At 47.3% G+C, this 15,552-nt stretch overlaps 1 protein-coding gene across 1 annotated transcript in view; it reads left to right on the forward strand.

Annotated features, from left to right (window-relative positions):
- Mmd2 (monocyte to macrophage differentiation associated 2) overlaps window positions 1-14,235 on the forward strand; it is a 59,834-nt gene extending 45,599 nt beyond the window's left edge. Inside the window, exons 5-7 of the mRNA XM_008851379.3 lie at window positions 1,386-1,487; window positions 5,528-5,597; window positions 11,299-14,235. Of these exons, the coding sequence (XP_008849601.1) occupies window positions 1,386-1,487; window positions 5,528-5,597; window positions 11,299-11,502 (376 nt within the window). The 3' untranslated portion in view covers window positions 11,503-14,235. The remainder of the gene's footprint in view (window positions 1-1,385; window positions 1,488-5,527; window positions 5,598-11,298) is intronic.
- Window positions 14,236-15,552: the final 1,317 nt, after the last annotated feature.

The following is a 15,552-nucleotide window of genomic DNA, read 5'->3' on the forward strand; positions in this document are numbered from 1 at the left end:
TTAAAAAAAACATAGATATCTTCATAATATTGTATAAAATGAAAAGAGTTGGGTATGGTGATGTGTATTAGCCAGGATTCTCTGGAGGAATATAGTTAATAGAATATATATTATCAAAGGGATTTACTTATTTGTGTGCGTAGTGTATACATGTGTACATGTTCTGTGTGTGTATGTGTGTGTGCACATGTGTGAATACATCTATATGAAGGACAGATGTTGATGTTAGGGGTCTTCCTCTATCACTCTCCACATCATCATCATCATTAGTATTATTATTAATTTTAAAATATATTTATTTTTATTTTATGTGTATGCATGTATTGCCTGCATGTAGGTAAGTGCACCTGTGTCGTGCAGTGCTCGCGGAGGACAGAAGAGGCTGTTGGATCCCCTGGAACTGGAGTGACGGACAGTTATTAGCTGCCATGTGGATGCTGGGATTCAAACCCAGGTCTTCTACAAGAACAACCAGTGTTCTTAACCACTGAGCCATCTCTCCAGCCCTTACTATTATTAATTTTTTAAACTTGCCCGACTGTGTTTTTTATCTTTAGAGGTTCAATTATGTATTTTACTTTTTCTGTAGGTAAAGGTGCACTGGGGCTATAGGAGAGTAATAGGAAAATGACACAAAACCTCTTGGTGTCTAGGAATGGGAAAGGTTCAATGCCAGGTCCTAGATGCCCAGGACCACATGTGGAGTCAAGACCACAGCTGGCCCTCAGGGGAGGTGGGAGGCCCATTCTAGAGAATCAGACTGCCCAAGGCTAGACACTACAAATGACATAAACTTCTCTTGTCCCCAGCATAAGCTCAACACAGAGGCAAAGCCACTGCTATGCACAACCTGGGGCCTTGTCTCCACCCTATTTTTTGAGATAGGGTCCACCGTTCCCCTTCCCCACCTGGGGACTGACCCTGGAGTCCACCAATTCAGCTAGGCTGGCTGGCCAGTGAGCCCCAAAGACCCTCCTGTTTCAGCCTCCTCAGCACTGAGATGACATGGGTGCTAGGGGTACAAACTCAGGATCTTGTGTTTGCAAGGCAGGCACTTTCCAGATTAAGCCGAGAGGTTGTTTTTTCACAGGGTCTTGCTATGCATGAAGCCCAGGCTAACACGAAACTCATGATCCTCCTGTCTCAGCCTCCTGAGTACTGGGATGACAGATGTGTGCTACCATGCCATCTTTGCTGATTCAGATTGCATTGTGCAACTTTCTGCCCCTGCACTGTCTTCCTGTGGGAGCCCTCCTCCTACCTGTGCCACCCCTGGGGACTGAGCTGCTGTTGGATTGGCCAGCTTCCTGTGCCAGGCTGACCATACAGAACTTGATCTTGGCCCCCTCTTTAGGCTCTGCCTGTGACTTCCTTTCCTACTCCAGGCTGAACCTTCGGGAGCTGGGCCCCTGGGCCTCCCACATGCGCTGGCTGGTCTGGATCATGGCCTCTGTTGGTACCATCTATGTCTTTTTCTTCCACGAACGGTAAGTCGGGGCTGGATGGGGTCTCAGATTGTTGGGGTGCCCTTTAATTCCTCAGAAGCACTTGCTCAGCACCTCCAGGCAGGTGAGATCCTCAGAATGACCCCAGAAGTGTGAAGGTCCAGTTGTACCTGCATCACATCTTTGAGGCCCATAGCTGGACACCAGGCTCCACGGCCCAGAAGGACAGATCTGAAGCATTGTGAGTGTGTGTGTGTGTGTGTGTGTGTGTGTGTGTGTGTGTGTAGGTGTGTGTGTAGTGATAGAGAGGCTGGGGTCCATGTCAGGTAACTCCTCTATCTTCACCTTATTTATTTATTTCTAAATGTTATTGATTCAAGAATTTCATACAATGTATTTCGATCATATTCGGACCCCTTCCCCATCTCCACCTTCACCCCCCACCACTTCACTTCATGTCCTCTATTAGCAATTGGAAACTTCATCTGTCTTACAAAACACTTCTAAACTGGGTACCAGAGATATCACATCTCACCAGAATGTCAGTGATCTGTAATTCTTACACACAGATGGGCCAAATTAAGGGTCCACTTCTTTTTCCTTGTATGTGGTTTGGGGTCAGAATACACTCAGGTTTCTTGGAATGGAATTTTCACACCTGTTCTGTTTCTCCTACACATGCCTAGGACTGTCAGGTAGGGATCTCTCTCCTCCTCAGCAATCAGAAATGCTTGGGTTTCCTCCTCAAAGTCAGTTATTTGCAGCCCAAGTGCATGCAGGTTACACTTTTAGCCGTTTCAGGACCTCACTCGGCATAATCAGTCCACTGCGGTCCACGGTGTCCTCCAACAGGTTGACTCCCCACAGGGCTTTACTGTGGGTGGAAACAGAGGCTAGGTCCTCACAGCAGGCAGCAGTTAGCTCACAGGCCTCCACCCCAAGATTCTCCAGTGGCAGTTGGAATGTCTCACAGCTTCACACAACCGCTTTACCCCCAGTGTCCTCTAGCTTATTTTCTGAGATCTGCAGACTTCTCAGGTCCCTACTGGTGCTGAGAGCTGCCAGCCAGGCCCTGACAGCCACTAGAGTGATGAGACATTTTCTCAAATCAGAGTGGTGTTTTGCTGAGAGCTGATACTGCTGCCATCTTGGTTCCTCAGCTACTCTCCCTCTTAATTGCCAAGTCCCTTCTCCACTGTGCCTAGCTTGTCACTTGGGTGATGATGATAGCCAGGCAGACCATGGGTGTGCTGCACAGTGGTCACTTGTAGGCCCAGACCCCCGCAAGAGAGGTGGACCTGGGTGTGGCACAGTCGGGTGGTCAAAACTACCTCGTGGGCTGCACTATCACTGGACCCCCTTGTCTGAGCTCCCCAGCCAGGGGGCCATTGCCCTGGTGCCACAGGGGCCTGGACAGCATGGGGCAGCTCCCTATTTATTTATTTTTTGAGACAGGGTCTTCCTGTAATCCCGGCAAGCCTGGAACTCACTATGTAGACCAGGTTGACCTCAATGTCACAGAGATCTGCCTGCCCCTGACTCCCGAGTGCTGGGATTAAAGGGATGTGCTACCATATCTGGCTCTGCCTTATTTTTTGATAAAGGATCTCCGGCAACCTACAGCTCCCCAATTGACTGGCCAGTGGGCTCTAAGGATCCTCCTGTTTCAGCCCTCCTAGCACTAAGGTTACAAAAGTGTGAGCTCTTGCTTGGCTTTTATGTGGGTGTGGGGATCCAAACTCAGGTCCTCATATTTGCACAGCAGGCACCAGCTGAGCCATCTCCCTAGCCCCTGAACTGTTTTTCAAAAGACACATCATAGGGAGCTGGAGAGATGGCTCAGTGGTTAAGAACACTGACTGCTCTTGCAGAGGACTGGGGTTGGGCTCCCAGCACCCACACAGGGGCTAAAAATCATCTATAACTGCAGTTCCAGGTGATCCAATGCCCTGTTCTGGCCTCCATGGACATTGCATGCATATGCTACATTTACGTACATTCAGGCACAACACTCATACACATAAAATAGAAATAAATTGGACTGGAGAGATGGCTTAATGGTTAAGAGCACTAGCTGCTCTTGTAGAAGACCTGGGTTCAAGTCCCAGCACCCACATGTCAGCTAACAACTGTTTGTAACTCCAGTTCCAGGGGATCCAACACCCTCTTCTGACCTCTTCAGGCGTTGCATGACACAGGTGCACCTACCTACATGTAGACATTACATTCATACTCATGAAATAAAAATGATAAATAATGTTTTAAAAACAGAAATAAATAGCCGGGTGGGGTGGTGCACGCCTTTGATCCTGGCACTTGGGAGACAGGCAGGCAGATCTCTGTGAGTTCAAGGCCAGCCTGGTCTATATAGTGAGTTCCAGGACAGCTGGGGCTACAGGGAGACCCTGTCTCAAAAAGACCAAATAAATAAATAAATAAATAAATAAATAAATAAAAATAAATTTAAAACACCATCATAGCAGTGCCGGGGACATAGCTCTGATGGCAAAGTGCCTGCTATGCAAGTGTAAAGGCCTTATTTAATCCTCAGAATCCACTTAAAAAGTTGGGTATGTGGGCTGGAGAGATGGCTCAGTGGTTAAGAGCACTGGCAGAGGACCTAGGTTCAGTTCTCAGCACCCACATGGCAGCTAACAACCATCTTTAGCTCTAGTTCCAGGGGATCTGATATCCTCTTTCGGCCTCTGTAGGCATTGCACACAAGTGGTGCATGCACATACATTCAGGTAAAAAAACTCATATAAACACAGGGACTAAAAATCATCCATAACTGCAGTTCCAGGTGATCCAATGCCCTGTTCTGGCCTCCGCATAAAATAAAAATAAATTAAGAAATAAATAAAGCTATATGTGGTGGCATGTGCGTGTCACTCCAGTGCTAGGGAGGCAGAAACAGGAGGATCTCTGGGACTCCCAGCCAACCAACTTATCCTACTTGGTGAGCTCCAGCCAAGGAGAGAACATGCCTGAAAACACAAAATAGCACTTGAGGAATGACATAGGAGGGTTCCCTGGCCTACACACACATGTGCATGTACACCTGCACACACACACACACAAATACACACATACACACCAAAATGTTTAATTTATGTGTGTGTGTGTGTGTATGCACATGTGTGTGCAGTGCCTGTGGATGCCCTTGCAGCTGGAGTTTCAGGTAGTCATGAGATGCCTACTGTAGGTGCTGGGGTTCGAACTCCACACACACAAATACACACATACACACCAAAATGTTTAATTTATGTGTGTGTGTATGCACATGTGTGTGCAGTGCCTGTGGATGCCCTTGCAGCTGGAGTTTCAGGTAGTCATGAGATGCCTACTGTAGGTGCTGGGGTTCGAACTCCAGTCTTCATGATTGAGCAGCAAGCACTCTTGATTCCTGAGCCGTCTCTCCAACCCTCCTCCATTAAAAAAAGACATCATAGGTTACTTGACCCATTGAACTTGATCATCTGTCACCTGACTTCCCTAGACTGTAGTAGAAGATAATGGGGAGAGGATTTGAGAGGGGCACAGCCCCTGAATCCTTTTCCTGCTATGAGGCAGGAATAATTAAATGTGGGATGAAAAAGAAACTGGAGAAGCAAAAGAAAATAAAGTCCTGGAATCTCAGAGCCCACAGGGCCCCCAGATGACATTTAATCCAGAGGGCAAATAGGATTTGTTGGATCCAGCAACTCAGCTAGATTGAGAATGACTGCTTGAGTCCTGTGAGAAAAGATGCTGGGATCAATTGGTAATGTCTGCCATGGGCCAAGCACGGAAAACACTCATATGCTTGCTATGCCTAAATCTGCCATCCATGTTCTGGCTACAGTGTATCACTTTACAGGTTTAGAAACAGACTCAGAGAGGGAAAGGGGCGTGTCATATGATTTGTCCAGGGTCATATGACTACCATTACCGCTTCGTGTTGCTGGGTAGAATAAGAGCAGGAGTGTCATACAGGGAGAGTTTCTTCCTCTCACTGTTCTGTCTTTGGTATTGGGGAACTGTATGCTCTGTTTCCTCCTTGGACACTTGTCCTGAGATCCCATGGCTTGTTTTTCCACCAGGTACAAGCTTGTGGAGCTTCTTTGTTATGTGGTGATGGGTTTCTTCCCTGCCCTGGTCATCCTTTCCATGGTAAGTTGTACTGGGTACCAGTTTAAGGAGTCCGAACTTTCTGGAGGGAGCCAATGTGTCCAAGCTGGACCTGCCTCTCAAGATGGTCAAGTCAAGCTTTCTCCTTTGTCAGCTGGGGAAACTGAAGCCCAGTGGGTCATTGTGCTTCTGCCTCTAAAGGATCAGAAGAGGGGCTGAAGAGATGACTCAGTGGTTAAGGGCACTGACTGATCTTGCAGAGGACCCAGGTTTGGTTCCCTGCACCCACATGACAGCTTACAGCCATCTGTATCTCCAGTTATAAGGGATCTGATGTCCTCTTCTGGCATCCACAGGCATTGTATAACATGGGTATGCTTACATACCTGCAGGCTCACACACATAAAACGAAAATAAATAAATCAAAAAGGGAGGGGGTGGGGGACAGAAGACCATGGAGGTTAATCTTGAGGCCCTACCTGGGCACTTCAGCACTTCCTTTCTGTCTCCCCCTGAGGTTGGGTCTGTGTGTACTGGGAAGGTGATGAGACAGTTCAAATGGAGCCTGGCATACAGGACGTTCTGGGAAACACTGGGTGTGATGAGTACAGTGTAATCAATAGTCGACTGGAGTACTCTTGAGGATTGGGGAGTACATGGCGCATGTGTGTGGTGAGACACCTTGGAGCTGTTCACAAGATAAATCACAATGTTCTGGTTTCATTTTTGTTGCTGTGATAAAATATCCTGACAGAAAGCAATTTATGGGGCTGGACTGAGAGAGATTGTTCAGGAATTTAGAATGCGTATTGCTCTTGCAGAGGACCTGAGTTACGTTCCCAGCATCCACTGATGACTAGCTGCCTGTAACTCCAGGTCCAGGGAGATCTGACTCCCTCAACTGGCCTCCTCAAACATTGCATTCATGTGGTCCACATATCTACACACAGACACAGACACAGACACAGGCAGACAGACAGACAGACAGACACACACACACACATAATTAAAAATAAAACATTTTTTTTTAAAAAAAGCCACTTAGGGGAGAAAGGGTTTATTTGGCTTGCAATTCTAGGTTACAGTCCATCACCAAGAAGTCAGGGCATGAACTTGAAGCATCTCATTACATTCACAGTCAAGAGCCAGGAGAGAATGCATGCACGCATGCCTACTGCTCAGCTAGCTTTCTTTACTCCTATACAATCCAGGACCTAATTGCAGGGAATGGTGCCAGCCACCATGGGCTAGGTCTTCCCAAATCAATGAACACAATCAAGACCATTCCCCACAGACATGTCCACAGGCCAACCTGATTTAGACAAGCCCAGGTCTTGTACATGCTGGACAAGCACTCTAGCATTCAGGCACATCCTCAGCCCTTGTTGATTTTTGTCATTGCTTTTTGAGACAGGGTGTCACTATATATCTTGGCTTTGCTTTGAACTCCTGGTCCTCCTGATTCTGCCTAAGGCATGGACTACCTCGCCCAGCTCTTTACTTGGTTCTGTTTGTTTTGTATTACTTTTAAGAAATATATTTTATTTGGGGGCTGGAGAGATGGCTCAGCGGTTAAGAGCACTGACTGCTTTTGCAGAGGACCCAGGTTCGATTCCCAACACCCACATGGTGGCTATGAACTGTCCTTAATGCCGGTTCCAGGGGAATCTGAAACCCTCTTCTGACCTCTGTGACACTGCATGACACAGGTGTACTCACACGCAGTCAATACACTGATACACATAAAATAAAAATTTTTTAAATTTTAAAAAAGTATGTTTTATTTATTATTTTTACATGTATGAGTGTATTGCCTGTATGTGTGTAAGTGTACCCATGGCATACAATGCCCACAGAGGTCAGAAGAAGGTACTGGATCTCCTGGAACTGGAGTTACAGATGGTTGTTCGTCACCATGTGGGTGCTAGGAATTGAACCCAGGTCCTCTGTAAGAGCAGTCAGTGCTTTCTGAGCCATCTCTCTAGCCTATATTTCTTGTTTTTCTGTTTTTTATATTTAAAATTTTTAGACAACTGACTCACTATGTACACCAAGCTTCTAAAAAATGTTAGAAGTCATATACCACCGTGTCCAAATTATTTTTATTATTAAAAAATAATATTTATTTATTTATTGGTATTTTTGAGACAGGGTCTCCCTGTAGCCGCAGCTGGCCTGGAACTCACTATGTAGACCAGGCTGGCCCTGAACTCCTAGAGATCTGCCTGCCTCTGTCTCAGGAGTACTGGGATTAAAGGTATGCACCACCATGCCTGGCGTTTATTATTTTTATTATATATGGGTATATTGCCTGCATGTGTGTAAGTGTACCTGTGTCATGCAATGCCCTCAGAGGTCAGAAGCGGATGTCAGATTCCCTGGAACTGGAGTTATGGATGATTGTTAGCCTCTATGTGGGTGCTGGGAATCAAACCTGGGTCCTCTGCAAGAGTAGCCAGTGCCCTTAACTGCTGAGCCATCTCTCCAGCCCCTCTATTATTTGTAATTATGTGTATGTGAGTAGGTAGGTGTGGGTATGTGCACATTAGTGCAGATGCCCATGGAGGCCAGAAAAGAGCATCTGATGTCTCAGAGCTGGAGTTAAAGGTGATTGTGAGCTGTCCACTGTGGGCATCCAGCTTGCTCTCTCTGCAAGAGCAGGATGTGCAGTACATGCCCTTAACCACTGAACCATCTCTGCAGCCCCATTGTGATTATTCTTTTTCATCTTTGTATGTATGGTGCATGGATGTGTGTGAGGGTGGGTGCACATGTGCCATGGTGCATGTGTAGAGGCCAGAAGCTACCCTTGGGTTTCCACCTTTGTCTACCGCCTTGTTTGAGACAGGATCTCTTGTTTGCCACAGTGTACACCAGGCTAGCTGGCCTGTAAGTTTCTGGAGATCCTCCTGTCTCTGCCTCCCATTGTCACAGGTCACTGGGATGACAGACACATGTTATTGTATCCAGCTTTACTTGGGAGTCTGGGGATTTGAACTCAGGTCCTCATGCTTGTGTGGCAAGTACCCACTGAGCCATCTTCCTGGCATGGAAATTACTTTTGATTAGAACAGAATATACATAACATTCATTATTAAAAATTTCTACTGATTGATTCTTCATACAATGTACTTTGATTATATTCAGACCCCCTTGATCCCCACCCTACTAACCCCCAACTTCATGTCATCTATTATTTTTTTTTTACAGGCCAACCAAATCTAATTTGTGTTTCCCAAATGCTCTTGGGTATGGGTCCATCCCTTGGAGCCTGGTTAACCCTACCAGGTACACACTGTTAAGGGAAACTGACTCTCCCTCTCCCAGCAGCTATCAGTTGCCAACAGTTCCTCAGTGGGCTGGGGCTTTTTACCAACCTTCCCACTCCATGCTGAGTTTCTGTCTGGCTTGGGCTTGTGCAGGTCTTGTGCATACTCATAGTGCTGTGGGTCATATGTGCAACCCTATCCTGTGGTGTCCAGACAACATAGCTTCTTTTTATTCATCCTCCGGCTTTTAAAAATTTTTCCACCCCCTCTTCTACAATGATCCATGAGCTTTGGGAGGAGAGGGTGTGCTATAGATGTCTCATTGAGGGCTGAGCACTCTGCAGTATTTTATTCTCTGCACATTGACCAGTTGTAGGTCTCTGTGTTAATCGCCATCTGCTTCAAGAAGCTTCTCTATTGAGCACTGAGAGATGCACTAGTCTAAGAGTATAACAATGAGTCATTAGAAGTCAGTTTAATACTATGTCCATTTAGCCGGATGATAGTAGGAGGTTCTCCCCTCTGACCTGTGACTTGTCTAGGTTCTTGGTCCTGATAACAGTACTAGGTGTAGTCTCCATGTTGTGAAGCAGACCTTAAATTCAAACAGAAAGTGTTGCTTACTCCCATAACAGTCATGCCATTATTGCACCAGTGGGTGTATCTTGCCAGGCTGGTTGTTATAGATCATAGGGTTAATAGGTAGGTAAGGTTGAGGATTACTTTTCACATCTACATAGCATGCACTATGAAAGCTAGCCAGCAGAGATAAAGCTTTCAGGTCATTAACCAAGTGTATTCTTGCTGTCCTGTAGCCATCACCACCATTCGCTCATGGAACATTTTTCAAGTATGTAGACCCATTCAACAAATCCCAGGCTGGGGAGGTGGCTCAGTCAATAAAGTATTTGGTACACAAACATGAGGACCTGAGTTTAAGCACTAGAATCCAAGTTTAAACTATAAAAAGCCATGATGGTGTGCTCTTAATTCAAGCACTGGGGAGGCGGACACAGGCGGATCCCTGGGGCTTGCTGGTCAGCTAGCCTAGCCTACTTGGTGAGTTCCAGGCCAGTGGGAGACCCTGCCAAAAACAAACAAGATGGGCTGGTAAGATGGATCAGGAGGTAAGGCACTTGCTGTGAAGCCTGATGGCCTGAGTTTGATTTCTGAACCCACATGATAGGAGGAAAGAACCAACTCCCACAAGTTATCCTCTGACCTCCATGTACCTTTCCCCCAGCATAAAAAGTTCAAGCTCAGTCTCACTTTTTTTGTAGAGTTTGAGCTGAGTCTAGACTGCATAAGACTCAAGAAAACAAGATGAATATGTCCTGAGGTACAATACCTGAGGTTGGCCACTGGCCCCCAGATGTACCAGTACACATACATACATGCACTCTCACACAGATAAACACATGCATATGCAAGTGTGTACATGTGCACGCACACACACCTTTCCTCCTCCCACCCATTTACCTGCTGTCTCTGTAGACTTTGCTACTTTGGGGCCTCACATCTTATGGCAGCTGTTCTTTTGTGCCTGGCTTTTAAATTCAGCCTCATGTCTTCAAAGTGCCCCCACATTTCAGTTTGTGTCAGAGTGGTCATCTTTTTCAGGATTGACTAATACTCCATTGTATGGATATATACAATGACTCTGCGTGTGTGTGTGTGTGTGTGTGTGTGTGTGTGTGTGTGTGTGTGTGTGTACTGGAGGGTCAACTCAAGGCCTTGAACATGCTGGGTAAGTGCTCTATCACTCAGCTACATCCCCAGACACCCTTCCTTTTGAGAAAGAGTCTCAGTATTTAGCTTAGGTTTGCCTTGTTTGCGATGAATGTATCCTAGGCTACTCTCAAACTTGATTTTCCTGCCTTTGCTTCCTAGTGCAGGCATCACAGGTGTGAGCCACCACACCCAGGCCACCACACCTTTTGCTAACCCACTGGTCCCCACTGGTGGACACTTAGGTTGCTTCTACCCATTTGCTCTTGTGAATAATATGTGAATACAGCTGTGCAAACATCTGTCAGAGTTGCTGCTTTCTTGGGGTACACACTTAGATATATCCTTTGTAGAAAAGATAAAAACCTATAAAATTATTCTTTGGGATTTTTATTCTGTTGAAACAGGGTCTCATGTATCCCAGGCTGGCTTTGAACTCTGTGTAGCCAAGAATGACTTTGAACTCCTGATCCTCCTGCTCTCACCCCCTCCCCAGTACTGGGATTACAGGTGTGTACCACCACACCTGGCTTCTGAGGCTAGAGTTTGCCATCACCAAGCAATTGCAGCAGGTGAAAGAGCTGAGATTTGGGGGGAATTATTGGAGGGGATTTCATGATATCAAAGTGTTGAGGTTCCCCTACAGGGACATGGGCTGGCTTGCCACTTGGGTGCCTTTAAGTTTGGTAGATGGGGAACGACTAGTTCTTCACCTGACCTGTGTTCCATTCTCCTTTCATCAACAGTCCAACACCGAGGGCATCTGGGAGTTGGTGACTGGAGGGGTCTTCTACTGCTTGGGCATGGTGTTCTTCAAGAGCGATGGGAGGATCCCCTTTGCTCATGCCATCTGGCACCTCTTTGTGGCATTTGGTGCTGGTACCCACTACTATGCTATCTGGAGGTATCTCTATCTGCCAAGCACGCTGCAGACCAAGGTGTCCAAATGAAGTGTCTGGACTCTGTGGGTCATGTGGACTTTTGAAGCAGAGCATCATGGGGAATGAACTCTAGCATGAGCATGGTGCCAAGGCATCGGCCTTTTCTGGTGGAATTCTTCATGGGTCTGAGGTTCCATCCATTGACCACCAGACCACCCTTTTTGTCCCCAGCAAGAAAGCAAGCATTTAGTCACTTCTGTGGAGGAGAAATTAACTCAGTAATGTGTTTCTACTTTAGACAAATGTTTCCTACTATAACCAATATTAACATCTTCAGAAAAGGGCAAAATGGAGAATGACAGGCCAAGAGGTATTTTTTTAGGGTCTTGAGGGCCTCGCTCTCAAGTCACCCAGCTTAAAGATGGCAGGTGGAGAATAACCCTGACCATGGCAGACATCACCAATCAATTACAGTATGTGGCAGAATTCAACTCAGAGCCCTGGACAGATATTGCTAGTCCATTCTGTACTCATGGTGGAGCCCCTTGGCTTATCTGGCCTGGCGTGTTCTGAGGCAGGATCAAGGCAGAGCAGTTAAAAGTCACTGTGTACCGGAGCATGCTTATCTCCTGAGACCATTGCCTTCTGTGCCCTCCTTCTTCTTTCTACCTTTGAAAAAGTTCTTGGAGTTGGTTGTTTGTGAGCAGTGTGGGGAGACTGAGGCACACTTGAAGCAGCTCCTGACTCTTCTCCTCACCAGAACTGGTTCTTGGTCCAGGAGAAGCAAAGAGCTAGGATGAAGATGCTGCTGCTGGGCCATTTCTTCTCATTCTGAAAAATCCAGAGAAATGGTGAGGCTGTGTGGTCATTAATGGGCTCCAGCAAGGCCCTCAACTTGCTCCCTGTCAAGGGCTCATGATGCCAATTTTTGGATTTTTCTCTTGGTGCCATGAAGTGGCTCTCTGAGGCCCCTCTGATGGGCCCAGGGGCTGGGTCTCTGCCTCATCGGGACAGGCAGAATGTCTGCACACTTCAACCCTTGAAGTGCCCTGTTGCTAACAGCACAGCAGCCAGGGGCCTGTCCTCAACCCCCTCTACTGCTGGGCTAGCCTCGCGTCAAGTGGACATTGGCTGAGGGTGGAGCAGCTGGCCTGGCTCCTGACCTGAACTCACAGCTTGGAATCTCTGGATAGAATCTGTCTTGAATTCCAAGGTCCTGTCCTACAACTCCCAACCAGATGAGAGTGGGTGAGGGTGGGCAAAGACAGGGTGCCTTACACTTTGTTCTAGCACATTCCAGGTATTTGGGGGCTCTAGCACCTGGAATCCCATATGTCCAAGCCAGTATTAAATTTTGATGCACTTGTTGGACAGATGGCTTTGGAGATAGTGAGCTTTGAGACTGGTTTTGTCTACCTGCATGTACATGTGAGTGTGTGCATGAGTGAGCACATGTATGAGTGTGTGCCCGAGTGTGTGAATAGGAGTGTGCGTGTGTGGCTGAGTGTGCATGAGTGTGAGTGTATGTGTGTGCACGAGTGAGCGAATATGTGCCAGAAAGTGAGCACATGTGTGTGCAGAAATGAATGTGTAAATATGTGTGAGTGTGTTCACATGTGAACAAGTGTGTACATGTATGAATGTGAATGTGTGCATGAGAGCAAGCAGATGTATGTGTATGTGCATGACTGTGTGAATATGAGTGTGAATGTGAGCATGTGTATGAGTGTATGCACGACTGAATGGGAGTGTATGCATGAGTGAGTTGCATGTTTAACGTGTGTGTGCATGAATGTGAATGAGTGTGAATGTGTGTGCATCTTTGAACATGTGTGTATGCATGAATGTTAGCATGTCACGTGAATGTGTGTGCATGTGTGTGAGCATAGGTGTGGGACCATACAGGACTTTCGGTCCCTGGAAACTATCTTGGGTAACCCTGTCCCCTGATCTCCCCGTGTTTCCTCCAGCTGTGGTCCTGGCTGGGGATAGAGAGAAGGGCTGGGGAGAACCAGCTGCTGATGGGCTGGGACACTGAGACTGGCCTCCCTCTAGGCCTGAGGCTGGGGAAGGGGCACCCAGGGGTTCTGGAATGCTATGTAGAAACTCCCTGGGTGTTGAACCATGGCAGCCAAGAAAATTCCAGTCACCAAGGTGCTGATGGGAGCCATCCAGGTTCCTGGGAACAGTGATGTGTGCTGGGACACAGACTTCAAAGTGATCGTGTGACCCCTTCTGAGTTCCTGAATTATGCCCCTAGGCTAAGCACTTGATGCAAATTGTCCCCTGCTACTCCACAGGATGAATCTCTCCTGCCCAACTCCTATGCATCCTTCAAAGCCCAGATCCTCATTGAGGAGCTTGTGGACTTTGTGTGGTTCTGTGCTCCCCCTGACCACAGCTTAGAGCCCTGTCTGTTACCCAGGTACTATGAAAGACTGTGTCTTGCTAAATCTGGGATCAAATCTGGCCTTCTATGTTGATGAGAGTTTAGACCAATCTCCTGCCCTCTGTGGGCCTCAGTGTCCTCAACTGTAAAATGAGCTCAATAAGACGGAACCTTGTAGGGCTGTGTGAAAAAAGCAACAGGATCATAAATGTACAATTGGGCTGGTGAGATGGCTCGGTAGATAAGGGTGCTTGCTGCCAAGTCTGAAGACCCGAGTTCAATTCCTGAACCACATGGTGGAAGGAGAGAATGGACTCTTGCAAATTGTTCTCTGTCTTTTACACACGCACGCATGTGTGCACACACAATAAACAAACAAACAAACAAATAAATAAATAAATTTGCCACTTTCAGCCTTGTGTCCTAATTAGTTGTTAGCCACCTGAAAAGTGAATGCTGAGAATAAGAATGCACTTTTTCAGGAGTATCAGCTCAAGGAATAAATCACTAAGGGGGAAATTTCCAACTCTGGGTGACCCTTGGAGATGCTCCTGAAAGGCTTCTCCACCCTTCCTTCTCCTGCTCCCATAAACCCTTTCTCTTCCTCAGCGTCGTTTATGAAAGTGAGTTTCCCAGGATTCCATTTCACTCCAGCCCTGGTCCTGGATGTCTTCACAACACATCATGAACAGTACAGGAGAGGACGCTCCCTTGGGTCAATCCCTCTGGTTGGTAAGGCTCTGGGTTATGTACTGGGTGTGGGGGTGGGGGTCAGCAAGCATGCTGGATATTTAGATGCTAGAACTCCTTGGGACCCATGCCCATCCTTGGGACCATGGTGTCCCAGCAGAGGGACTATCATGCCCCAAGGAGTCGGGGAAGCCACAGTGATGTGTCTCCCAACAGTGCACACCTGGAGGGCTTCCCTGGAAGGCCTAGAGCAGGCCAGGGCCGGAAGGATTTGAATCTATCACAGACCTGAGTTAGATTGGAAGTCAAGGTGTGAGCAGAGCTAAGCAAGGTGCGTCCTGGGCAGCAGAAAGAGGAAGCAGCCTTGGGAGCTGCAAGTAGGGCCAGAATTTACTGCTCAAGCCGCCACGGCTGTGGCTGGGTCCTCCAGTATGGACGTGGCAGGCAGAGTGGGGATGGGAATTGTGGGGAAGTCTTGCAGTCCTGGGTTCTCTACCCACCCAGTGCAAGTCTGTTCTCTCTCCCTCCTCCTCCTCTTCCTCTTCTTTCTCCCCTTTTTCTTCCTCCATCCTCCCTTCCTCTCCTCTCTCCTATCCCCCCTTTTTTATCCTGCTCCCTCCCTTCCTCTCTTCCCTTCCCTTCCCCCTCCCCTCCTCTCCTTTCTGTCCCCCTCTCCACCCCTCCCCTCCCCCCTCCCCTTTTCCCTCCTTCCCTTCCCTCCCCTCCCCTTCCCTCGTTTCCTTTTTTTAGAAAAGCATTTATATATTTTTATTATTACTTTTATTTTATGTGTACGAGTATATTGCCTACAAGTGTACTTGTGTCGTACAATGCCTGGGGAGGTCAAAAGAAGGCGGTGGATCCCCTGGAATTGGAGTTACAGACAATTGTTAGCTGCCCTGTGGGTGCTGAGAATCAAACCCAGATCCTCTGCAAAAGCAGAGAGTGCTCTTAACCACTGAGCCATCTCTCCAGACCCTGGGGCTTATTATTTTCAATTATATGTATGTATGTGTCTGTGTGTTGGTGGGTGCATGTGA

The sequence above is a fragment of the Nannospalax galili genome, unplaced genomic scaffold (genome assembly GCF_000622305.1).
Source record: "Nannospalax galili isolate Female #2095 unplaced genomic scaffold, S.galili_v1.0 scaffold664, whole genome shotgun sequence".
Lineage (NCBI taxonomy): Eukaryota > Metazoa > Chordata > Mammalia > Rodentia > Spalacidae > Nannospalax > Nannospalax galili.